The 26,682-nt window shown below is 36.0% G+C and overlaps 1 protein-coding gene across 2 annotated transcripts in view; it reads left to right on the top strand.

The window, feature by feature from the left end:
* Positions 1–26,682, top strand: part of LOC117169694 (glutamate receptor ionotropic, kainate 2) — a 659,604-nt gene that overhangs the window by 620,095 nt on the left and 12,827 nt on the right. For both annotated transcript variants that reach the window (XM_033356181.1, XM_033356180.1), the window contains 3 exons: positions 5,163–5,361; positions 12,297–12,528; positions 17,491–17,606. In XM_033356181.1, the coding sequence (XP_033212072.1) occupies positions 5,163–5,361; positions 12,297–12,528; positions 17,491–17,606 (547 nt within the window). The remainder of the gene's footprint in view (positions 1–5,162; positions 5,362–12,296; positions 12,529–17,490; positions 17,607–26,682) is intronic.

Here is a 26,682-nt window from a genome sequence, read left to right as displayed (position 1 = left end):
AATTAATCTAAATTTGTTAGAATCAGTCTAATTTTTCTATGAAATCCTGTTCTCTTCTAAAATTGTCTAGAATTCTTCAACTTACTTAAATATTCTCGTACATTCTAAATCTGTCAATGATTAATTTAATCCTTCATAGAACTCTAACCTTGTATAAAATTCTGACACTGTCTAAAGTTGTCTAGAATTCTCATAATTCTATAAGTGTTCTATCACATTCTAAAATTGTTTATAGTTAATCTAAATTTCCAAAAAAAATTTTAGTCGCGTATGATGTTCTCTAGAAGTTTACGTTAACTATTCCAAATTATTTAAATATGTTAAAAAAGGTCTGAAATATTGCAAAATTATTATAAAACTATGTACTAACTTATTGTCATTTCTTAATTATTCCTATATTTATGTAGATTTCCAAATGTTCCATAAGATTTCAATTTTGTTTAATATCATTTTATTGTGTTAAACTTTCTAAATTGACCTTTAATCCTGATTTCTCTACATGTATGCTTATTATTTATAGTTATCCTTATCACTTAAGTGCTGAGTTAAAATTTCGTTGATCGAGGTTACCTCGATCGCCTTCTTATTTTTGTGATGGTGAGGGACACAATGTTCCACAAGTATTTTTCCAGGCCGATTCTGCCTTGCCTCTAAGTCATATTTGAATATGGTGTATGTCCTTACTTCTCCATTTTGTTTAACTACTTTTTTATTCATTCATTATTCTATCCACTTCTATCTAGTTCCGGAAGCATGCATCTTAATTAATAGTACTAGTTTTTATTTTATTTACATGCTAGCATGGTAATATATTTCAGCCGTACTTACCATCTTAAAATTCTTGCCGGTCCTGCTTCTAAATATCCATTCGTCTAATTTTCCGCTCGTTCGTGCTCAGTAGAAGCGTGCACTGTAGCCCACAACCTTTTGGAGTAATCTGGGATGATTGAAGTAATGATCACGCACACTTTGTTTAAATGAAAACTTTATTTTTTTTCGTTACCACTATACAAAGACGACTGTGACTCTCCGGTCCCCTCGTCATACCCGAACAGCGGCGACACACAGTGACGCATGCGCGTCCACATACATCCATACACCCATCAGCAGGGCCGTGTCGATGGAGCACTTTCTAACAATTTCCCAGTAATATTTCTCAAAAATATAATTTATTCGCCGGAAAAGCATTAAAAATTATCATTTGATATGTTTACAATACGAAAAAGAAAGTTGAGAAAAAGATTCGAACCCACGGCAGTGTGGTCACCAGTCAAACTCTTGTCCACTGGACTAGCGGATCTTGATGGGAGTTCTTGCGCGTGAACCGGTAGAGTTTTTACACTCTTGGCTAATATGATTTACAAACGCTCATAGTTCTTACAAGGGACCAAAAAATCCGGGACACGTGTATTATTATTTTTGAAGTAATATCGATTGATGATAGTCTCATCAAAAAGTCAGTGTCCCAGAAGAGGTTTTCCCCTTTGAGAATTGTAGTCTTGACCCACGGTCGATAACTAGAGGCGCCCCGATTCCGCGTATAGAGTGAAAGTAACAGCTAACCTGGTGCTTTATCGCAAATACAGTTACAAAAACACAGAAAGTGCATGTCAGTTCTCTTTGATTTTTGCTCCATTTCGCAACGTATTTCGCAAAATTTGGGGACACCATCTTTAAGACCTGGCCCTTTGGAAGAGCCGTGAATCTCTAAAATTCTTCTATTATGTCGGAATTGTGAGTAAAAAAATAAATAGCAAACGATTTCTATCTCACAAATGCTGCCGCCTACTACCCGCTGGTTTCTATCTTTCGCAAAATTCAATTTTGTCGAGAAAATAATTATTTCCTCAACAAATTTTTATATTTTTCAACATTTTATTGATCCGAGGATCTCGCAAAACCCTGCATATTCGACAAGTTTTCTTTCTTTCGTTCACAAATCCCTCGGAAAAAATATACATGGAATCAGTGCCGTACCTATTAAAAAAAATTCAAAGTCGGATTGAACCAACACCCTCAAGTTTGTTTAAAAATTGAATTGACGTAATCTGTACGAGTTTACTTTCTAGATTTGTCATGTTTATAATTAAATCTGTAATACATCGGTTTATATGAAATATTTGTATTAATAGAATTTTTTATCTAAAAAATGTCAATGAGTTTTGAAATTTCTTATGTGCACTTTTCGAATGAAAAAACATGTGTGCCTCAGTCTGATTTATAATGTTGTTCGGAAACAGGTTTTTATTTTTACATTTTAATAAAAGTCTACGTTGGTTTTAATTTTTTTTATATTTTCGTTTTGTTTTAGAGCAAGATGTTGTTGTCTAGTGAGTTCCATTCTACGGGTTGTTTTTGGCCAGCAGATTTGATTAACTTTTTTGAAATTTTAGCCCAATATATTAAGTATATGCAAATTGTTAATTTTCTGCCTTAGGTCTAGAAATGTAGTTAAATAATAAACACACCAAGTTTAATTTTGAGAATGTCTATGCATTCAAATTCAAATTATTCGACGCTTCGAAAACTAAGCGTTTTCCTTATCAGGATAAAGTCGTGCATATAAAAGTTCCTTATATCATTTCGTGTACTTATTATGTATCCTTAATTCTACTTTTCTCAATTGTTCTATGAAAAAAGTTATACAAAATTAATATAGTAAAAGACATTTTTTTCATTTGAAATGCTGTAAAAAAATTAGATAAATTTATAAAACTAGGCAAAGATTCTTAAGACAATTTCCAACTTATTGATGTTGTATACAAAATTCAATATTTGAATTGCGAAAAGTGTTATGTTGGCCAAACTGGTAGAACACTCTCTACTAGATTCAAGGAACATCATGATAACTTTAGACAAAATCCCAAAAACCAAAAAGTCATAGCTAAACACCAGGTCGAAACTGAACATCTAATTGATTGGGAAAATGTCATTGTCTTACACCATGAACCTAACGAATTTAAAACATTAATAGCGGGAATGTTTTTCATTCAAAAAAATGGTAATAATTGTTCAAATATAATTTCTGATCTAAATAATTGTAGTCCAATATATAATATAATCTTGGCTTCTTTAATCTAAAAAATTAATCAAGATACAATTTTTTTAATTAATCAGAGAAATAAAAAAACAAAGAAAATAATGATAAAATTTGACATAAAATAATTTAACTATTTTTGTATTACCAGGTCTAACTTTAATTTAACCAATTTTTAAATATTTTTCTTTGAATGTACAGCTATTGATTTCTTATATAAATCCAACTGATAATCTTCTAATTTTCTTTTTCAAATTTATCAATTTTTTGTAATTTTTAAATTAATAATAATATTACTGTAACTTTTTACTCATAGTTAATAAATTACAAATCGTTTAAATAACCCTTTTTTCATGTTCACCAATCATTTGTAATTCTTCTTTTCCGCCTATTTTTCTTAAAACCCTCATTAACAAACTTGTGATACGGCAATGCTATGTGTTTCTCTGTTAATTGGTTCTCTTTCTCTTTTTCTCGTTTGAAAAATGGAGCAAAACGTATTTTTGTTTCCATCTCACCAAAATGTAGTCTTTAAAGTACTGCCTTTTTTATATCTGTGTTATAATGTAATGTGTGTTTTTTTAAAATAAATAATATAATTGATTTAATTAACCTGGAATGAAGATAACATGAAGGTAAATATAAAATTTTTTCTAAATTCCTAACCTCACTTTTGATAGAAAACATATATCTCTCTCTCTTTTTTTACGGCATTTCAAATGAAAAAAATGTCTTTTATTATATTAATTTTGTATAACTTTTTTCATAGAACAATTGAGAAAAGGAGAATTAAGGGTACATAATAAATACTCGAAATGATATAAGAAACATTTATATACACGACTCTATCCTGATGAGGAAAACGTATAGTTTTCAAAACGTCAAATAATTTGAATAATGGATTCTTACAACACCTTAATCCTATGGACTGAAGTATGTCATTTTTAATATCTTATCCATTGTTTTAATTTTAATTATTACAGAGTGATTCTTCACATGTATATTTTGTGTACGCCTAATATTTACATATAATACAAATGAAACTTTTTTTAAAACAAATGAGAAACGTTTCAACTTGCGGTATGCCTCTTATTCTTATCTAGTCTATAAAATTAAAAAATTAGACGTTAATGTCGTTCCTTTCTCTGTATTTTCAGTCCTGATGAGGCCGTGATTCGCGGCGAATTGCACAGACATTACCAAAATTAAACTTGGTTTTTTTATTATTTAACTACATTTCTAGTAGACCTTAGGCAAAAATTTAACAATTTGCATTATTCTAAAAAGTCTTTTTCTTTAATTAAATTCAATGCTAATCATTTTTACGTTTCTAAAATAAAGCTTGTAATCAAAATTCTGTGATTGTTGCATCATAGCAGTTTCACTATGTCTATAATAATTTGTATGTTGCATAATACGGGCATAATAATATCTCTAAAAATGATCAATATAACAGCTATCACATTCAGAACAGTTAATTTAATACATAATGTATGTTTCATTAACTTTTTAATTGGATATTTTTAATTATCAAACCAATTTAAAATGTCTTTCGGTTCGACAAATTAGAGTGACTCTAAACTTTTTTTAAAACAGTTTTTAATTTGGAGAACTATGATAATTTTTCAGTGTAATTTGCTTTTAAGTATTTCATATCATGTAAAAATATCTACTTCAAGCTGGTGTAATTGGTCACATCTTTTGACCCTTCGGAAACGGCGTGCTTCGCGAGTTCACTAGGCTCGAGAAGCCTGACAACAGTCTGAATTTCGCCAGAGATATTCGTTAAACGCATCTTATACTATACAAATTGGAAAGATTCTCCATAAATACACAAGTTTCTCAATAGCACTTTAGTCGTTTTATGATATTATGAGAATCGTTAGACATATAATTAAACTCTAATCTATTCCAATAACTACGCAAAGGTGATTTCACACTTCATAAAACGGCTAAAAATTCTAGACAGATAGTGTAACTGTCGATTATTACACAATCCGCTAGTAGCTCATGAAGTGCATAGGCATTTCATGGAATTTATAATTAGAGAAAGTGGCACAACATATATGTAAGGAAATATTTGTGTGGCCAGATTGATCTGCAGTGCTTACAATTTTTTTTAAAGGGCAGTATCCACTCGCATGGTAGCTGGGATGTGGTGGTTTTTTACTCTTATTATGATATCATCATACACAGCAAACTTAGCGGCCTTTCTTACAGTCGAAAGAATGGATTCGCCTATTGAGAGCGCAGAAGATCTTGCGAAGCAAACCAAAATTAAATATGGAGCTGTCGAGGGAGGAAGTACTGCAACATTTTTTAGGGTGAGTTTTCTGACATAATAAATTATTTCTTAGCTTAGTCAAAAATCTCAAAGGCATAAAATGTGTCACAATGCGGAGTAACGTAATTTTCATTTTAAAATACGTGCTTTAAGTTGTTTCATGAGAATTATCACCGATAAAGTCATCCCTACTGAAAATATGCTACCATAATTCCGGTCGTTATTACAACAGCGAAATTGAAACCGTAATTAGAGATGTAATTGCGCCTGAAAAACGGATATCTTTGCGATTTCAATTGCCGTAATTGCGGAAAGATTTATTATTAACTTTGTTCATTACATATATTATAGTTATTAGACATTAATAATGCCGAAAGAGAGGATTCAGGATCATGGCCAGTGCAAGCCTCTCTTCTTATGTTGGAAATTGAATGTGCTTGTAATTCTAAATGTTTATGTACATTTGCAAATATATATGGACAACAAAGGGCACCTAGATTTATACATCATAATGATGATATTCCTCAACGTTCCCATATTCTGTAGATGGATCACCTGAAGCTATACGCTAGTTCAAACCAGAAACTGCAACAAGTATTCCACCTTATAAAGCAGTTTTCCGATGATATCTACATGGAATTCGGACTATATAAATACAGAAAACTGTATTTAAAAAAGAAGTATTACGAACAACAGCGCTAGGGAACGAGAAAGAGAACAATATCAAGCCAATTTCTGAGGACAATCCATATTAATATCTAAGTATTCTTGTGTCCAAATGTATTCACGTTAAGATAATTAAGGAAAACATAATGAATGCATTCACTACAAGATTCAGTTAGGTTCTGAAGAGTTATCTTAACTTAGAGAACAAGATTAGGACAATCAACACTTATGTCATCACTATATTAACGTAGTCTTTTGGGATCATCAAATGGTCGAGCACTTACTTCAGAAGGTTATACATAACCATCCACGTTAAAATGATGAAGTACAGAATGCACTACAGTAATTTATTACAGTGATTCACAGTAATTCGGCAAGACATAAAAGGTGTAGGGACGTTTTCGGTGTCAAGCAACCACGTAAGTTACAAGTTCTATAGGTGCGACACTACTTTAACAACAAGTGAGATGTTGCGATTTACAACACAATCTTTTGAGCGGATCACGAACACGCGCATTGAATATCAGGACAAACACCACAGAGGAATTAAAAATGCAATAGAAATAAAAAATCATCTACTGCAAGCACCGCAAAACTTAAACCAATGTAAAGTTGATTGTGAGGTATCCAATATTTGGCAGAAAAAGGACGGCATGCTTCTAGTGGAAACATGATCTCTTTGTTTCATAAAACGAAGATTATATCTTATATTGGAACATTACTATCCTGAAAGATTATGATACATACATGATCTAATCGAGCTTGCATCGTAAAACGTAACAAAAAAAGCGGAAACGTCTAACAATCGACATTGCTTGTCTACTTACTCAGAATTTGCAAACAACCTATACAATTAAGATTGATGAGTATAACGAGCTAAGGCATGAAGTAAAAACAATATGGAGGTATTGGAAATATGTATTTATTAACCCGTATTCACGAAAATTTTTAGGGCTGTGATTAAGAATATTTGTACAGCTGTAATTACAACTGTTATTACGATCGCATATTTTAAACAAGATATGCTCCAAGCTTGACTTGTGTAATGGCAGTCATATGACAATAAACTGGCCTTCTCAATGTGAGTAAAAATGCATAGGAATTTACGTCATTCAAGCCAGGCTAGAAGAAAGAGTCGATGGTCTGGTCCACAATATATTTTACTACATGAAGTATACAAAATAACTGAATTTACTAACTTAAATAGTTGTTATACAGCATTTCTTGTCTCAATACTTTCTCCAGTTGTCTCATCAAAACTGAATTTGATGTACTTCGCCAGAATTTGTCTTGACTGTCACAGCCTGAGTATAAAGTTGTGTATGCATCATATCTTCGATTTTTTAAAGAAGTTATTATGTATATTACTTTAGCACAATGAGTTCGTAACAGTGAAAATAAGGCTTAAGCGCCTGAACACGAACAGCTCATCTGCACGATGGCACGCCGATCAAGAATCAGTGGACGAAGACATTTAAATGTCACAATGTGGTAGTTCCTTGCAAACCACTCAACAAATTAACATGATGTTTGTTGGCAGTTCAAACTCTTTAATAGTTACACTCGAAGTCCAAAGATACAAGCTCAAAAGATACGAGCGCCCTACAGGAACGAGCTTCCAGACACCAAAGGAGCAATCGCAGTTTTTTCCCATTACCCCTACCCTATTTAAGAGTTAGACGCACGCGAGTGCGTTTTGCCTTCAGTTCGGCGTGTGCGTGCCCATAGTAGGCCCGTGTGCATTCTCACGAATTACGCCCGAAATATTTCGTAAATAAAATTGTCTTTATTAGGCCTAAATAGTTAAGGGGGTAAAGTACACTAGTATTAAAATGCGTTGACTTGATTCGCAATTTTTGTGATAGAAATGTCAATTCTTATGCGTTGGTAGTTAAGACATTAAAGGAAACTTACATTTGAATTATTGGACTAAATCATACTCGTGCAATTAGCTCATACATACAATTGCACTCATTAGCTTTTCGATTGCTTTGGTGATCACTCGTCGTTCTTACATTTAAATTTATATTCAGGAGAAACCTTAATCCTTACTCTGCAAATAAACTGATAAACAAACTATAGTGTCATATTAATTGCTAGTATTGACATAAATTGCGAATAAGAGGCTGCATCTGCGAATTTATCCGACCAAATTTAAAGCAATTTTATTCGGATAACTACAGTTAGGGGAGCGAAGAGGAAAGGTCGACACTAATAATTGAATCTAGTTAATTCAATTTAATTTATTTAAATAATTCAGGAATAAACCACCACAGTTTTCTAAGGAATCTTACACACTTATACTATCCGAAATTCAATATTAATCTTCTATATAATCTTGACACGTTATTTTCTTTCTTTTACATTCAATAATCGTAAATAATAATTCAAACCAAACTCGACAAAAACTAAAAGGCAACTTCTTACTTTCACGCTACCCCTTTCAGGTAGTCTGAACGTTTATCGAAAATATATGCACACCGGTCACTTTTACTGTCATGGTCCTAGTTCTAAAATCATATCACAAATAACCTTCCAAGATATTTTGTTAAAAATTATTTTTTGAATCGCCATTAAATTTTAATCTAACACACAGCCTAATTTTATACAAAGATAGTCGTTGTTTTTTCAAGTGCATTAACTTCCACTAGCGAAATTTCTTCGTATGCCTAAAGAAAAGAATCAAGCATTGGAAAGGACTCTCGGAACACGGAACTCATACTGTTCCTGATAAGAGGAATCCTCCAGAAATACAGAAAATAGTTCAAGGAACTACTTGTAGTAAGAATTTGCATAACTTCCGCTCCTTACAATATTACCACTCACGTATTTTACATTATCTTATCTTCACTATTAACATAAATTCTTATATCTAGAGCCTTAATTCTATTTTAAAGAGAGCGCAATTTTTAACGCACTAGCTCACTACTGAGGGAGCGATCGAAAAAGAATATTATTGCCACTTTCGTTTCTTTTTTCTATCACTGTCGGTTTTTCTTCTTTTCTGCCTCAATTCTGCCACTTTTTCATATCCATTTTTTATTTCTTTTGATTCGCCTCTTTACCTTCCTCAAACTGCTGTATCTACTTCCCGCCCAATCCTTCTTCACTGAAACGTTTAGAACATTATCTTGCGAGCTTCCTTTATCTTCCATTCCACTTCTGCACAGTTTCCATATATGCTTTCAATTTTCCTTCTCTTCACCAAAGATTCTGCACTTTCGTTCTTCTTTCTTTCCTAATACATCCATTTCCTTACCTGGTTTGTTACTTCTTTCTTTTTTTCGTCTTTTACCATTTATTATATTGTATAATTTAATTATTATTACCCACCATTATAATAATTATCTTTCCCTGTCCCTTTTTCAATTCTACGTATCTGACTTCAATAACCTCTCCTGCACACCTGGCACTGAAAAACCCGCTCCTTTCTTCTTTCCATCTCTTTAACTATATTGCCCTCTCTATCCACTCTACAAAGTGCTCTGCCCACGTTTCTGTTCTAGTACTTATTTTATTCCGATCCGCTCCTTCTCTCGCTATATATTGAAGCTTCCTCCAGTCTACCACTAGCATCCACCTTACCTGCATATACCTTTCTTGCAAACTCTGAATCTCTTTCCTTTCCTTCCATCCTTATATCTTTGCTCCATAGCAAAATAGCGACCATACCAGCGCATCAAATTTCCACATTCTACTTCAGCGCACTATTAAATCATCTTCTTCTCATTCCTTATGTCTGTTTCATTACGTAAGGTGTCTTTTTTTATCGCTTCACTTACATAAACTACATGATCTTCTTTTCTATAAAAGATACATTTCAGGTATGTAAAGCCCTTTATTTCTTCTAATTTTACTTCGTTTAATCTCTCATTCTACTATTTCTATCTTTCTTGTCCTTTTCTAAACCTCATTAAATTCGCATTTTCTACATTTAAATTCAACCATGTCCTATCAAAGTGTTTCTCCAATCCTTTAATAAAACCGGCCATTCCTTCATCCTCTGTCATGAACAATGTATCAGGCGTATATGCTAGTGCATTTATCTTTTTTTTCCTAACTAAACTTCTTACCATTCTTTTCTCTTAATTTCTTCTTCTCAGTCTGAGAATAATATATTAAATAAAAATTGACTCACAGGCCATTATTGTCTTATTCCTCTAGCTAAACCAAAAACTATGTTATTGGCTCTCCTAATGATAAATTCCGTCTTGAGTGGATGCTTGGGTCTTTGAAGCAGTGAGAATTGGTAAAGGAATTTAAGATAGCGAGTTCGTGGAGTAAAACCAAAATGGTGATTGCGGAAGGCAAACAAAAATAGATGTTTTGCTAAGAAAAAAAAATAAAGTATACGTTTTGTGGAAGAAGCCGTTTCGCGAGTTAGTAGAGGAAAAAGTCCACATTATTAAAGGAAACCCAAGAGGGAAAAGGCAGTAAAATTAATTGAATTTGCGGGAGAAATTAAATTGGTTACAGGAACTAAGTTAGCGGTAGGAATTGTAAGCGTTCGTAAAGACTCAAATTTGTGGGAAGTCTGGAGAGCGCCATGGTCATCTGTTTTAAGAAGTTCTTCATTATGAATCTCCGCTCCTCCACACCCCGCTCGTCATCATCGGAATTATTCTCTTGGCGGCTTTCTTCACCCACTAACGACATTTTTCTACGTTTAGGTGCTTTTAGTACATTTTGACATACTCCAGAGGGTTTTTTGTTCATTTCACTAGTCTTCTCGTTGTTTACAATTTTATTACTCCCATCAATCTAATTCTTTGCCACAAACTTAATTCCTTCCCACAAATTTTAGTCGCTGCCAACATCTTCAATTCCTCCCACTAACTCAGTTCCACCCACCAATTCAATTCCTCCCACCAATTCAATTATTTCACCGCCTTTTTCCTCGCCAAGATCTTAATTCTTCTTTTGCTTTTTTGTTTATTCTACTAACCCACCATCTTTTTTCCACTAACCCACCATATTTCCTCTAATCAGTTTCCACCTTAATATTTATTTACCAACCCGATATCTTGGTTTTCCTCTAATAATTCGCGACTTCTTCCTCCACTAACTCGCGAAGCGACTTCTTCAACGAAACAGCCAATTTTTTGTTCCTTCACAAAACCTCCATTTTGTTTTTCTCCCGCAAACCGCTATTTTGGTTTTAATCTACGAACCCGCTATCTCAAATCCCTTCGCAGATTTTCCCTCCTTGAACGCCGATTTTTGCCACAGCGATAGAATAATTTAAATAAAAATTTAACAAGTTATACAGAATGATTGTTACTGCATTATTTATACCATGTAAATCGAATGGAAGACTTTAAGGCCTATGTTTGTTGAATAAATAATCATCCATTTGACTGAAATTTTAGCAATTTTTCTTTTTTCTTTTTTTTTTATTTGCTATCATCTACTTATTTCTGGAAATCGGCTTAAAATTTAATGCAAATATAGACGGAACTGCAATTTATATGACATTGTACATTTATACCAGAGACGTCAGACTAAAGCTTGTTTTTAGATTCGCATTAATAGTAAAACTTTTAAAAAGCTATGCTATTTTGTGCCCCAAGCGTGCAATAACAAAACATATCATAACGCGTTCATTTCATTGAATAATAAAATCATATTGCCGTATGAAAGCTTAAAAGCATGTCCATTATTTTATTATAAATTATTGTTCTATCTAACGGCTATCTTCATCATCAAAGCTCTCAATATTGGAAAAAACTTCATTCAACGTTGTCTCTGGAAAAGTAATGTTTTCATGTTTATTATCATATCCTTCATACCATATAATGGTAATTACATGCGCGCAATATGCAGCAGTGCGAGGTCCATTCTTACAGGAACAATAATACTCTTTGATAGAGTCAACACCTTCTCCCATCCTTTCTACCAGTACGTAGACATAATAGCGTGCACTGTCCTTATGCCGTGACGGTATTTGAACACGAAGAAGTAACAAATCTTCAATATATATGTTCAAAATTTTGACATTCTGAAATTAAATTCATAATGTGCGGCCTAAAAAACTCATCTATACCAAGTTTTATGAAAATTCAACTACACATTTTTGTGAAGCAGGTTAAAAATTGAGCATTCAACCCTCGTAAAGAAATTGGCATATTAATGTAAATGGCGGTGTTTAGCACCGTAGAAAACTCGGTTTTCGGCCCTTACAGGCATCTAAAGTTGAATTTTCGATTGAGGTATGATGAAAAATACTTCACACACGCATACAGGGATCTGCAATATGGTGATAAAATTTTCACGACTTTCTCCATTAATAAGTTTTTTTATTTGATCCAGGATTCTAACTTCTCGACATATCAGCGTATGTGGTCTTTTATGGAATCAGCTGAGCCCTCCGTATTCACGAAAAGTAATGTAGAAGGCGTAACTAAAGTCGCAAAAGGAAAAGGAAGTTATGCATTTCTTATGGAATCGACATCTATAGAATATGTAATCGAGAGGAACTGCGAGCTTACTCAAGTTGGTGGCTTATTGGACTCAAAAGGATATGGAATTGCAATGCCGCCAAGTATGTAGCAAAATTTTTTTTAATTTTATCAGGTTCTGATAGTAAGAAGATTTTAAAGATAAACTGTTTCCTTAGTTTCTGCAAATAAAGTCATATATTTAACAGTTGTTGATTCCCAGGACCTTAAACTACAAGCCAGTATGAAATTGATTCTTGTAGGGGAAATCTACCTGGACTGGATAGGTTCCTGAACAAAATAATGAGTAGAAATACCTACATGTCGACGTGTGAGAACGTAGGAAACGTCGTATATTGCTAACGGTTCCACAGTCAGATGAGACGTCTCTTGAAACAAAACTCAGACCCTGCGTTCTTCGGCTTACCTATCGACATATATACAGTGGAACTTCGATATCTTGAACGTCCATAAGTCGAATTCTCGATAACTCGAAGACATTTTTCGTCCCCAGGTTTTTAATATAGTATTTATTTGTTAAACTTGTTCAATAACTCGAATATTTCGATAGGTCGAAGTCATTAGTCGGACCCTAAGGAGTCTCGGTAAGTCGAATCCCTGAACGAAGGGACGGTCGGGTAGTGGAAAATGGCCCAAATTCGATTGTTTACGGGTTTTTGAGGTCGCTGATTACGAATCCGATGTCAAAAATTCCGAAAACAAAATTTGCGGATACAATATTGCGGACGAGTATGTTTAATAAATTTTTGATTCTTTTCAAAATTGGTATAACTGGGTTTTCAAGGTTGCTGATTACGAATGTGATATTCAAAATTCCAAAAAATATGTCGGATCCAATATGACGGACAAGTAAGCTAAATAAACGTTCGATTCTTATCAAAATTGGTATAACGGGTTTTTGAAGATTGCTGATTACGAATCTGATCTCAAAAATTCCAAAAACAAAATGGCGGATACAATATATTGAACGAGTATGTTAAATAAACTTTCGATTCTTTTCAAAATTGGTATAACGGGGTTTTCATGACCGCTGATTAGGAATCAAAAGGCAAAAATTATTTTTAAAATAAATGAACCATGGATCTAATATAGCGGACCTTTATAAAGGCCCTAAAAAGTCATTATCTATTCTACAGTTACTCTAAAGCTTTAAATGGAAAATATATATGCAATAAGACAGTCAACTCAAAAAATATTTAACAAAACAATGTATATATTATGAACTTTTATGATCTATACACTGTTTTTTTTAAATATTTTTTTATTTGACTCTCTTAGTGTATAGAATTTTTTTCTGAAGCTTTAGAGTAACTGATGAAATATTCGAAAATTAGACAAAAAATGTATATAGTAGGATATATCGCATAAAAATATCAGAAAGAAGCTCAATGTTGATAAAATTTCACACTCGCTTATCATGAACGCAGAGTATGACTTGTATATTCTACTTCCGACAAACATCCTGTTATTTTTTAAATATCTATTGAGCAATACTTTGATATTGCTTTTCATGTTGTTTGCCATCTAATAAACGATTCCCAGCTTTTTAGAAACATTTAATTATTGTTTTTTATCGGATCGAAACTAGGTCAAATTATCGTCGTGTTGGAACTATATTAATTAACATAATCGGTTTTCAATATATGGGGGCTTGAAGTTTTCAGGTTATGGACATATATGAAGCTTGAAATAAAAATTGAGACTGAGCTCAAAACCGCAGCTATCCGCAGCTGGTTTTTTGATGCGTTATGAAGAAAACCTAATCATTATTTTAAACTGAATATCTGGGTGGAACTCAGTGGAACATTTTTTATATTCATCAAATTATATGAATTCTCGTTTTTTCTTCGACACGTTTTCAACCGACTCTAAATACTCTTGTAAATTAGAATTAATGAAATCAGGATTCATCAATTAAATAATATTGAAGTGCTTACTTTTCAAAGATGATTCCATTTCTGAAATCTACAACTATCTGGGATAAAATAAAAATTATTGACGAAATGAAAAAGGAGTTAAACGTAAAAATCAGATTATAATTAAATTTGGTATTCCTGCGAGTACTCTATCAACGACATTAAAGGATCAGAACAAAATTTGTAAGGGGGCGTAAGAAGCACCTTGTTTGTCACAGCGTAAAAGGTTTGAAGAATAAAATTTTCCCTAAACTTAAGCCAGTTATGATGGAGTCGATGAAGCGAGTGAGAGATTACACTGATTGGCTCGACAAATTCAAATACAGAAACGCCATTGTAAGAAAAAAAATATCAGGTGAGAGTGCAGCTGTACCTGAACTTGACTGTGAAGGCTACACAGAACGCATGTACTGCGGCGTCTATTGGAATAGTATGATTTGAAACACACTTTCAACGCGAATGAATTTTGTCTTTTCTTTAGATGCTCACCAGGCAGCAATTGGACATTCAAAAGAGATACTTCTCATGGAGGAAACAAAAAATTAAAGAACGTGTGACATTGCTATTTTTAAAGTTACCTAACCATCCAACACGTGCTTTAAGCTCTTCATGTTCTAATTCTGCTACAATGACTTTTTTCTTCTTTACTCCTTTTTCGACTTTACAAATCACTTTAACTTTATCACTCGAAGTTTTACATTTCCATGTATTCATTATTAATAGATAAACTTTAAGCTCGGATGATTCAAGTAAACTGAACTCAAGGTCCTCAACGTTCGTAAGGATCGCATGATACGTTCGTAAGGATCGCCCTTAATGAATTCTGTAAATTTCAAAAATTTAGAAAAGCCATCTGTAGGCAATGACATTCTTAGAAATCATTAGCGGGCGAACGGGCGTTCATGAATCCGATACTAATGAGCTTACTAAACGTTAACAGTATGCACATAGTACCTACTGAAATTCGAGTTATCGAAGTTCGAGCTATCAAAGTTCGACTGTACCACACTCGAATAAGGTTTGCAGCAGTTTCTTGATTAGTCAATCTGATCCTATATACGTTCCTATACACGAACCTGTTTATATAATCTCGACTGTTCTTGTGCAGGAGTTTGGCAAAGCAGATTATACATGAACCTGCAGAGGAACCTGCGCCAACAAACGATACTTTTGAAGGATCCTGTAACAGAAACACGTACAGGGTCATGTACAGAAAACGATTAGAAAAACTTATTTCGCTTGCAGATAACTACCTGAAAGAGAGGAATTTGGATCAAAAACTCCCTACTATAAGCAGGGCAGACAGTTCGAATAAATTATCCTGAATAGCTACTCTGATTAAGTGCAAGGCGATACTACGATCAGACGTCACCACTCAATAGAACTTTGGACATATGTGAGATCGCCGGAGATCGGCAATAGTCCTTTACCGTTCCGTTGAGGCTCATGCATCGGACAGTCCTTGCAGACCCGTTTACTGCCTTTCTTTTATTCCCTTAAAGATACAACACACTATCGAGAGAACCAAGCCACTAGCGAACCCTCGCAGATTAGTACCCATACAAGTTATTTTATAGGATCCTAAATAAGTTTCTGTACATGTACCCGTACCTCAATTCACTATGTGAAGAAACCCATACATCATCATTTAAATGTTATGTTGGATGCAGTTTCCTTTGCAGGATCATGTAGAATTTTCTTCGCGAAGTTCCTGCACATAATCCATCAAGATAACCTGTACAGGTTCGTGTACTCCAAGTTTCCTGTTTAGAAATTTTCAGTTAGTTTGGAATATTCAAATTTTACAGGTTCGACTATTTTTCAGAATAAATTTGCATTAATGACTGTGTCAGTATTAGTGCGTTCGTTGTTTAAATATCTTCGCGAAGATATTTCCTTTCGGAAAATCCTTTTATTCAGACGTTAACCAATCGCGAACGATCTTCTTCGGAACTTGTATTTTTGTATTATGTTGCGATTAATGGCTCAACTAGTCGTCTTAATCCGAGTTAATCGGTAACTACCTCGGCAATCAGTCGTATCGTCGATGCACTATTAAAATTCACATAATTAATCATTTCACCCGCATGACATTTTAAAGTTACTGGTAGCACTTAAAGCAACACCTTTTTCTTATGTTGACTCTTAGATAACATCTTTTCAAAGAGATGGTTTTAAAATTCCAAACGTGGATTATCAAAAAATGGTTAAAATTTTTGTTGAAACTAACATATTTTTAAATTTAATATAGATATTTATTTCCTTTATACTGATTTTGATAGAATTTTTAGACTATTTCATAATTCATTAGACAAATTCAAAAGAGTTTTAATTTTAAAATATAGCGGTCGATTTTCTGAAGATATTCAAAGTCAGTTTACACAAAAATACACATTTTTTGAGAAAAAATGACGTAAGAGGCGTAGAAAGTAGAACGAAAGAAATTTTTTTTCTCGGTTGCTTTCTTTGTGACCAACGTTTTGATAATATAACTCACAGGTGTCAGGCGTACCTATCGAATAGTGAATGGCGTTCTACATCGTAAGAGGCAAAGTGATCCTCACCCACTCTGCCATGCAGCCGCCTCTTTCACAGGCCGCAGAAAGAACAATACAACCAGACTGGGGTAGAGGGAGCGATTCCACTGAGGTAGTTGCCCTGTAGGTACCTCGAGCGCAAAAAGATGACTGAATCTCTTTTTCCAGTATGCTCAAAATATACTTCAACCCCTTAGATTAAGTACTGGCTCAGGGATCAAACCCCATTCCCCTGAATGGAATTCTGATGATCTATTATCTAAACCACCGAGGTTTAAGAAAGAAAAAAATTCTTTCAGCTTGCGAAGTCTAATGTAGAGCGGAAATTAGCATTGAATATACTCTTTATAATATGACGAATCTACAAAGAGAATAAAGATAAAGAACGTGTACTGTTTTTGAGTACATTGACTTAGAATATTTCCGGAAATACATTGACGATTCTGTGATTTGAAAATGGACTGCCTTCTCTATTTGTAATAAATCCATTCTATAATAGTATTATTGGCATTTATAAAACACACAGTACTCGCAGAATTGGCAGATATAAATGTATGAATACTATATAAAATAACACAAAACTGATGTTTAGATTCACCATATCGGACAGCTATCAGTGGAGCCATTTTAAAACTGCAGGAAGAAGGTACACTTCATACGTTGAAGACCAGGTGGTGGAAAGAAAGACGCGGTGGAGGCGCCTGCAAAGTAAGTATCACCTTAACATAATACTATAAAACAACTCTTTCCAACTTATTTTTTTTTTTAATCGCTATCTTAATTATATTTGATCCCCTTTGTACCTGCACGTCCTAAGTGGTGCAAAACGCGTATGAAATTGTTAGAAATTGCCACATCGATACGAAGCACTCTTAGTGCCGCACTGCACCTTTCGATGTAAATCGTTCTCGCATGAGCTAGACAACTAGATAGTGTATATGCTAGATGCTCCGGGTGTGCATAGCATGCCCTGCAGCTATCCATCGGGAATGTGTTGCCGCAAAATGAGGCGACGGCATGTCAAGGTAGAAATAAAAACCGTCTCGACATGTCAAAATGAAACCATCAGTACCCGCCTTCAATCCGGTTGATTTAAGGAAATTAAAAGTTAGCTCACACGACATTGACTGATCCTCTACATTTCTGTGCAAGATGCCGTGCATCCTCTCATCGAGGAGCTATCCATGGAAGTTTTTCTCCGGTGCTTTCTTAAGCCGGGCTTCCAGGAGTAAGTACACGAGAGAGATAAGATTTGATGCATTTTACTAATCTTCGGTACTGAAGTTAGTACGACCGTCTCAGCAGCCTCATCCACATTTTTGTGACGTGAGATGTAGAGTCGCGGAACAGAAGACTTAAGATGCATGCTGTTTTTCATGTACATAACCTTTTATGTCCCGATATCAAGGACCTGAGCTCTTCCTTCGTCCATGGAACCACTCCAAAATTAATAGAGTACTACCTGCACGGCAAGCATGTTCATTGCAGATACTTTGTTCCTTGCCGACAGTTCGGTAGATTAAATCTGCCGGATTAGTCGTTTGTATTGCTTCAGAGATTATCGTTTATAGATGTCACATCATGAATACGGGTCTGTGACACGTCCAGGTATGTTTCAGTCTTTCCTGCGCACAGGTGCCGTAAAGCGTTTCTATTGACGACCTTAGGGTCTTCAGGGACGCCATTAGGTTTTTCTCACGTTAAATGAATCTTGGCGCATTTTTCAAACCCAAATTCCATTCCTACTTTCTTAGTGTATCGGTCAATAAACTTTAGAGCTAGAAGTAGCTGCTCTTTGTTTTCAGCATAGGTCATAAGATCATCCATGTAAAATGCATGAGTGTCCTTGTGTGCAAAAGAGGAGTGAGCTCATGGTGTCTCCCTGAAAGGCACCTCTCTGAAAGGCGACCTTGTTAGTTGTCACGCGATTTTTTCCAGATGAAATAGTAAACCTGGTTTTCCAAAGGGGCATCAATATCTCTATGCACCTCACGATTTGCGAATGAACCTTTAAACTTTCGAAAAGGCAGATGATAAGTCTATGGGATGTCGAATCGAAAGCTTTCCGATAATCAATCCAGGCCATCGATAGGTCACGCTGGTAGAATGCTGCATCTTTGCAGACACATCTATCGATGAGCAGGTTCTCCCGACATCCGGCTACGCCTTTCTTTGAGCCTCGTTGTTCATACATTTCTTGCCACACAGGTTCAATTGCCCGAACAATCCTATCATTTAGGATAGATGTGAATATCTTATAAAGTGTGTTCAGATAAGTTATTGGCCTGTAATTCTTCGGGTCAGCTAAGTTGCCTATTTTTTGCAGGAGTATTGTGCGCCCTTCCACCTAACACTCTGGAATCGGCTCTTCCGACTTCAAATATAAGGTGAAAATACGGGCCAAATGATGATGGGTTGAAGAAAACTTCTTCCACCAGAAGTTTTTGAAACAATCTGGTCCCGGTCCGGAATAGTTCTTCATCCCTCCTAATACGTTTTTCACCTCTTTGGTAGTGATGGGTGGGCATTCTTTATCAGGTGTTATAACAGTAACTGGAGGGTCTTGGAAGAGTCGAGATATGTCAGAGAGAAACTGTTGATTTTCTCTGATCCACCTCTCCCTTTGCCGTAGACTTCTCTTAGCGTCAGATAGTATCCTTATTCTCTCAATTTTCTTCGGAATAATGTCCACGAAGCTCGTCTTCCATTTCAACTAGATCTTTAGGCTTAAGAGAAACCTTTGTGTTTATGTTTCTCCGGGGCATAAAAGCATCGCTCTTCCTTTACCGGATGTCTGCCCGCGGTTGGTCTTAGTGTCGCCTCCCTTTCTCTGTTGCCGGCTTGTTCTTTCTGTGATATAGTAGACATTTCGCTTACATAGCCGCTTTTTCGGAGTAGTTCGGGATGGTTTCGCAGGCGTTGCTGCAAAAAGTGCGATATCTCCGGGTGTTTCTCGCACGCCACAGCATGCAACCGTGACATGTAATCCCGTGCATGGGCCACACTCACTTCGTAGCACTCTAGCTAGAGAAATGGGCCCGTCTATCCTTGTAGAGCCCCGCATGCAAGGATAAGGCTGCTTACTCTGAGAGGTCGCCCGGTATCCCAAAGTCTCCGTTCCAGGCACCTCACCCAGGTGCCATTCAGCTTTCGGAACGTTTTTCCCACCTCCGCTTGCTCGTTAATTATTTCGGGACCACCCCTGGACAATTTTCCGCGACTGCCTATTTTTTTGTAACCATATTCAGCAGAAATTCTTGATACAGGGACCCTCTATCATCAACCCGAGGACGCTTTCGGTGGCTTTGTATGGAGAACTTGAATGCTGTCCGAATTCACAACATCAGGAAACAAGCCATTGTACAGGGACATTTTCAAATTTAGCGCCTTTAAAGTTTGCGTTTAAAACTTCAAATAGATACAAGTGTCAAAAAAACATAAGTTATGTTATGTGGTAATTACAAATAATAACAGTGTTTAATTAGTAATAAAGTGAGAAATGTGGACTGAAAAGTGAAGGTATATGTTATAAATAGGCAGGATATATTTTTTTAAATAAAGTTAATAAAATATCACATGCGAAAACTTTAAATTAACATGACCTACAGCGATTAGGGCACAAAGGTGAATCTGAAAAAAACCTTACATTTAAACAATAATTACTTATTGATAATTTTAGTAAGTAACACATTGTTTCTGAATTTAATAATTGATTTCCATTTTTTTTCACAGATCGATCCTAGACGAAATAATCATCAGGAAATGCAGATCGATTGGTACATTTTAGCTGGTGCATTTTAATCAACACATTATTAGAAATTTCGAAAATAGAATAATTTCAACAAAAAAAAAACAGGAATAACAATTCTGGCTTAAAATATCATGTCTAGATTTATTTCTTATGCATTCCTATCACCAACGAATCTCTAATTTATTTTATTGGTTGATCAAACCAAATTTTGAAATCAGGTCCAGAGAAATATTTTCCAAAATAAAAAAAATCCCTAAAAACTTTATTAATTACAATTCGAGCAAGTTAAATTGGTTCGAGATTTTTTTGATACACCGAGACCATAAAAATGGTTTGAAATTAATTTTAGGGGCTGATCAAATTCCAGTTTGGAAATCAGATCCAGAGATAGAAGTTTGGAAAATATAATAATTTCTAACAAAATTTAAATAAAAATTCCTGTTAAAATTTTCGCGTCTACATTTATTCCTGACACACTCCTATCGTCAGCGAGTCTCTAAATTATTTCAGTGGTTGATCACACACAATTTTGAGATAAGGTTTAGACAAAACATTTTCTGAAATAAAAAAAAAACCAAAAGCTTTATTAATCAAAATTCGGGCTAGTCATATTGCTTCAAAGTATCTTTTTGATACGCCTATACCATCAAAATGACTCAGAATTAATTTTAGGCTAATCAATTCCCAATCTTGGTATAGGGTCCAGAGATAACGATTTTGCAAAATTTTGATTAAAATGCACCAGCATTTCAGAAATAATGTGTCACTTATTACAATTATTAATAAGTAATAATTATTGAATGATTGATAAGTAATGATTTTTAAATAATTAATAAATAATGATTATTAAATGATTAATTAATAATGATTTTTAAATGATTAATAAGTAATTATTGTTTAAATTATTACTGCCAACACTGCCAATAATAAACATACAAAACCATAAAACATTTCTTCGGTAATGAATAATAAATCGTAAGTATGATAAACATGCCAGGCCAATCTGTCATTATTTTGAGGTTATGTTCCGATTCACCTTTTTGCCCTAATCACAGTTAGTAAATGTAGTTAAGGTCAATTTAAAGTTTTCGCTTGTAATATTTTATTCATTTTCTATAAAACATCTCCTGTCAATTCGTAACATACATTTTTTATCTCGCAAGTAAGCGTTAAACATAATTCACTCTGGATGCTTTCTTCGAGGTATCATCTGCCACTCTACAGGTTTTTAGTCGCTTGCTTCTTTATGGTATAGAAAGTTTCTTACAATGGGATAGATGTTTAATAAAAGCGCCTTCTGAGCTGCCGCCCATACCCTACTGACTCCCAAATGTTTAAGATGTTCAGTGCACCTTGCGTGCACATTGCCTGTAGCCGAAATCGCAATAGGATGTATAGATGCATGATTCACATTTCTCCATAAAGTCTTTACTTCATGCCTTAACTCGCTATACCTATAGATCTTGGTTTTATAGGTTGACTGCAAATTTCGGTTAAGTGGACAAGCAATTTCGATGATGTAGACTCTTTCACCTTTTTTTCGCATCAGGATTTAGGGTCCATTGGCCGGGATGTTATGATCCGTTTGGATAGTAACATCCCAATATAAGATATAATCTTCGCTTTCTAAGACTGGCACTGGAATGTATCTATAGAAAGTCATCCATTATTTTAAGAGTGCTAGGTTTAGAGCAAGTTGTTGATGATTAATGCCCGCTACATCATTATGTCTTCGCGTATATTCTCTCTGAGCCATTACGCGACAGCCATTAATAATGTGCTAGATGGATTCGTTGGTATCTCCACATAATCGGCACCGGTCAACCACGTCCTGATGTAGAACGTGTTTGCGATAATTCCTGGTGCTAACAACTTTCTCTTGTATCGAAATGACGAATCCATCCGCTTCTGGGTACAGAAAACCCTTTCTTAGCCAAATATTGGATTCCTCACTATCCACTTCATGTTGATCTAACGTCTTGGGGTGCTCGCCGTGAATAGCTTTCTGCCTCCCTTCTAATTATAATTCCTCTATGATTTCTGCCCTGATATTTAAGGCCTCATATGAGGACAAATTCAAGCGCGTCTAGTCAAGATCCGCTTTGCAGATGGTGCTTCAAAGCGCAACATTTCGTTTGCTGTTAAAATAGTCCTTTAACTGCGCAACTTGTGACATAGCCAGTTTTTTTACGTCTACAATGCTCCTATCCCCTATATGTCGTGGTGGAACTACCCTTTCAATCACTGAATTTTTGTGGTGCATTCTGTGCTTCGTCATTTCTACGCAGGAGATTCTGTTTAACTTTTCAAGGTCGGTGTTGGGCTACTTGATGAGCCCGAAGGAGTATGTGAGGACAGGGGTGGCATATGTGTTAACTGCCCTGGTTTACTCAAGGGGTTCAACGCTAAACAGAACCATAGTGCACTGAAGGAGTTTCCTTGGAATATACCCGTCGTAATGCGTATTGATCTAGTTATCCTTAATTGTCCATGATCAAAATACTTGATTCTTGTACCCCAGAGCCTCATCGCATGGCTTAGAAAGTCAATAATGCGTGGACAGATTTTGTAAAGCTTTAATACGTCAAGCAAATAGCCATGCGGCACAGAAGGAAACGCTTGCTTGTAGTCAATGTATGCCATCAACAGGGTCTATATTGACTAGATCTTTACAGTCTCATGAGTTTTTACAACATCCTCTGGGTGTTCAACGATCTTCTGGAAACACTTTGCTAACGCAAGATGCACACTCGTCAGGTACTTGTACCAAAAGTTGTCCACCATGTCCGGACCTGGAGCTTTCCACTTACTTGCCCTTTTTAAGACCGCAGAAACATCCCACGATGTGATGTTTGTCAGTTGCATTTCAAGGCTCCTGCTTGCCCTGGTTTTCTCTAGTTTAAACCACAGTGTCCACATTTATCTGTCTGAAAGTTTCGAATTTGTTGCCTTCGTGCACTACATTTCTTATACTGACGCAGTCTGGCAGTAATAATAGCAAGTCTGCCGTTGGGAGTCCATAATCTCATCCACTGTTACTGGTGTTAATGTCTCGATGTGCCCAGGATAGATGATTTTAGTAACATAGTTCATCAGCATTGTGGTTGTATTTCCTTTTTTATATTGAGTAAATCGACCCAATTTGTACCTTACTTTCTCAACATCCATATCCAACCTGATCTTCTATGGTGGATGTCGATCCCTTGCTGGGACAAAAACTGCATTTGCAGGCATAGTTTTGCGGTTCAACGTTCTAACGGTTTCCACAGCTGCACAGCATACAAAAGTTTGCACCGCTAACGCAATTTGTGTTACGTTCACATACGTAGGTAAACCCTAACTGTTGATGTATTCTATTAGTGCACGCAGATCACTTGTGTCTTTCTTGCCCACGTCTTTCAAGGCGATTTTATCAATAGGAAGCTGCTGTTTCACTTCCATTTTGATAGCAGCTATTTCAACACATGAAAGCAATCTGTTTACAGATATTGAGCGTTTCTGATCCGCCAGATTCGGCTTTTTTGTTTTTGGTCCTAGCTCTGGTTATTTAAGTAAGAAGAGTCTATGATGTTCTCTCCTCACGCTTATCCACATTTATCTGACAACAAGTAAAGGCGCATAAAATCTCTGTTTCTATGGCATGTCCATTTTCCTTGGCTTTTTGGTTTCTGAACCTCTGCTTCAACCTCTGATTGTATAAGTTCATCCACCTCTGAAGAATGTGGTGGTTCTGGATCATCAATAGGTTGAGAAAGAACATCAGTTGCTACTGATTGACTGTATAACGCGGCTTTTTCTAACTGATGTTTATTGCCGTCGTTTTTCCACGCCAAATCAACCTGTTGTTCAATCTCGATTGCTCGATTTTCTGTCACGTGCAGATTAGTTCTAATGTCCTTCATCTTAGGAATCCCAATTGATGCTCTCTCACGGTATTTTTGTCGAGGTGATTGGCTGCAAATAGCCAACTGCTTGATTAGTGAGATCAGCCAGACCATCTCGCAGCATACCATCGACGCCGTCCCACATGCTGTGGTCCCTCCCTGTGGCTCCAGGGACGCCCCGATGATTCTCGGGAAACAAAAAGCGTTTCAATATCTTTAGTATACTCTTCCATGTTATTTGGGTTTTAGTGTTCTTCTTAGTCCCTCTCCTCTTATTTATCAGCCTATTTGGCGTGAAAAACCCTGTCAGTAGAAATGCTACCGTTAAGATAGCCTGTAAAGTTATAAGAGGGAAGCTCAAGTCCTACTGCGATGCGAACGTGAGAACGGTTTTGATTCCTCTAGAATCAAACCAAGTGTCCTATGACAAAGTCACCGAACGCGTCCTCGGGTTGCGGATAGAGGCTCCCTGTACCAAGGCTTTCTGCTGAATATAGTTATATAAATAAATAGGCAGTCGCGAACAATTGTCCAGGGGTTACCCCGAAAGTATTAATACCCAAGCGGAGGTGTTAAACCCGTGTCAAAAGCTTAATAGAGCTAGGTGAGGTGTCTAGAACGGTGACTCTGGGATACAGGCCTACTTCTCAGAGTACGCAGCCTTATCCTTGCATGCGGGTCTCTACAGGGATGGGCGAACCCCTTTCCTTAGCTTCTCGTGGGAAAAAATGACAGCACCAAACATAGTTGTAGTAAGTGCGGTTTAAATCAAAGAAACGCGCAGGGATCCCGACAGTGGGTAAGCCTACAATACCGACCACTCTGGAGCTGTCGGAGCTAATGAAGGTGGCCTTTAGTTGGACGGAGCAACTAAATCGCGACTTGCTGGAGTACCACGATGCTAGTGTGCCCCAGAACGGGATTGCATGGAACGACTGCATACTCTGTGCTGCGAGAAACACATGGAGCTATCGCACGGTTCGCATCAACGTCTGCGAAACCATGCCGAACTATTCCAAAAAAGGGGCTACATAACCGAAACGCCCACTCTACAACAGCCAGAACAAACCGGCAAAAGAGAAAGAGAGGCGACACTAAGACCAACCGCAGGCAGACATCCGGTAGAGGAAGAGCGATGCTTTATGTTCCGAGAAACATAAACACCCAAGTTTCTCTCATTTGGAAAAAATCGTGTAACAAATAACAAGGTCACCTTTCAGAGAGGTGTCTTTTGGGGTGACACCGTGCAAATTTGTTCTTCCGAACTGTGGGCGAGGAACAAAGTATCTGCAACGAACATGCTTGCCGTACCGATAGTACTCTATTTAGTTAAGGTGAATCCATGAACAAAAAATGAGCTCACATCCCTTGATATCGGTCACGACAGGTTATGCACATGAACAAAAGCATGCATCTTAAATTTTCTGTTCCGCGACTCTACATCTCACGTCGTCAAGGTGGATGCGGAACATAAAATCTTGAATGTCTTTACAACAGGATTATTCTGGGTACAGCACATAGAGTCGCAAATGGAAGAGACCCTTTTCTTAAAATGGCCAAGAAGCACAAAGAAGTGCGCAAAGGAACGTTTCTGTACAAAGCAGCGGAGGACGCTGCTGAAACACGCGGACTTCAGTATCAGGCTGCGCAAAATGCATCAAATCTTATCTATCTCGAGTACTCACTCTTGAAAGCCCGAATTAAGAAAGCACAAGAGAAAAAATTACGTCAACAGTCCCTCGATAAGAGGATGCACGGCATCTTCTACAGAAATGTGGAGGATCAGTCAATGTCGTGTGAGCTAAATTTTGCTTTCCTTAAATCACCCGGATTAAAGTCTAGCACGAAGGGTTTCATTTTGGCATGTCGAGGCAGTGACATGCTCACCTTAACATACAGCCGCCACATTTTAAGCCAAGACATTCCCAATGACGCACTAAAAATGCTTTATTACCATCTCTGTCACTCTTACGGTATTAACCTTAATACTGCTCCTCTAAATGCGCCTAGGGAAATAGAGTCAATAGTCGAGAATAAGAAGAGCCGCATATAGTGGAACTTAAAATTCTTGACAATTCAGATTATCATCTGCTTGCGGAAAAATTCTGCGGTTGTCCTAATGACAAACTTTAAATTATTTACATTTAAT

The sequence above is a fragment of the Belonocnema kinseyi genome, chromosome 3, assembly GCF_010883055.1.
Source record: "Belonocnema kinseyi isolate 2016_QV_RU_SX_M_011 chromosome 3, B_treatae_v1, whole genome shotgun sequence".
Classification (NCBI taxonomy): Eukaryota; Metazoa; Arthropoda; class Insecta; order Hymenoptera; family Cynipidae; genus Belonocnema; species Belonocnema kinseyi.
Note: the sequence above shows the minus strand (reverse complement) of the source record. Positions and strands in the feature narration are given on the sequence as shown.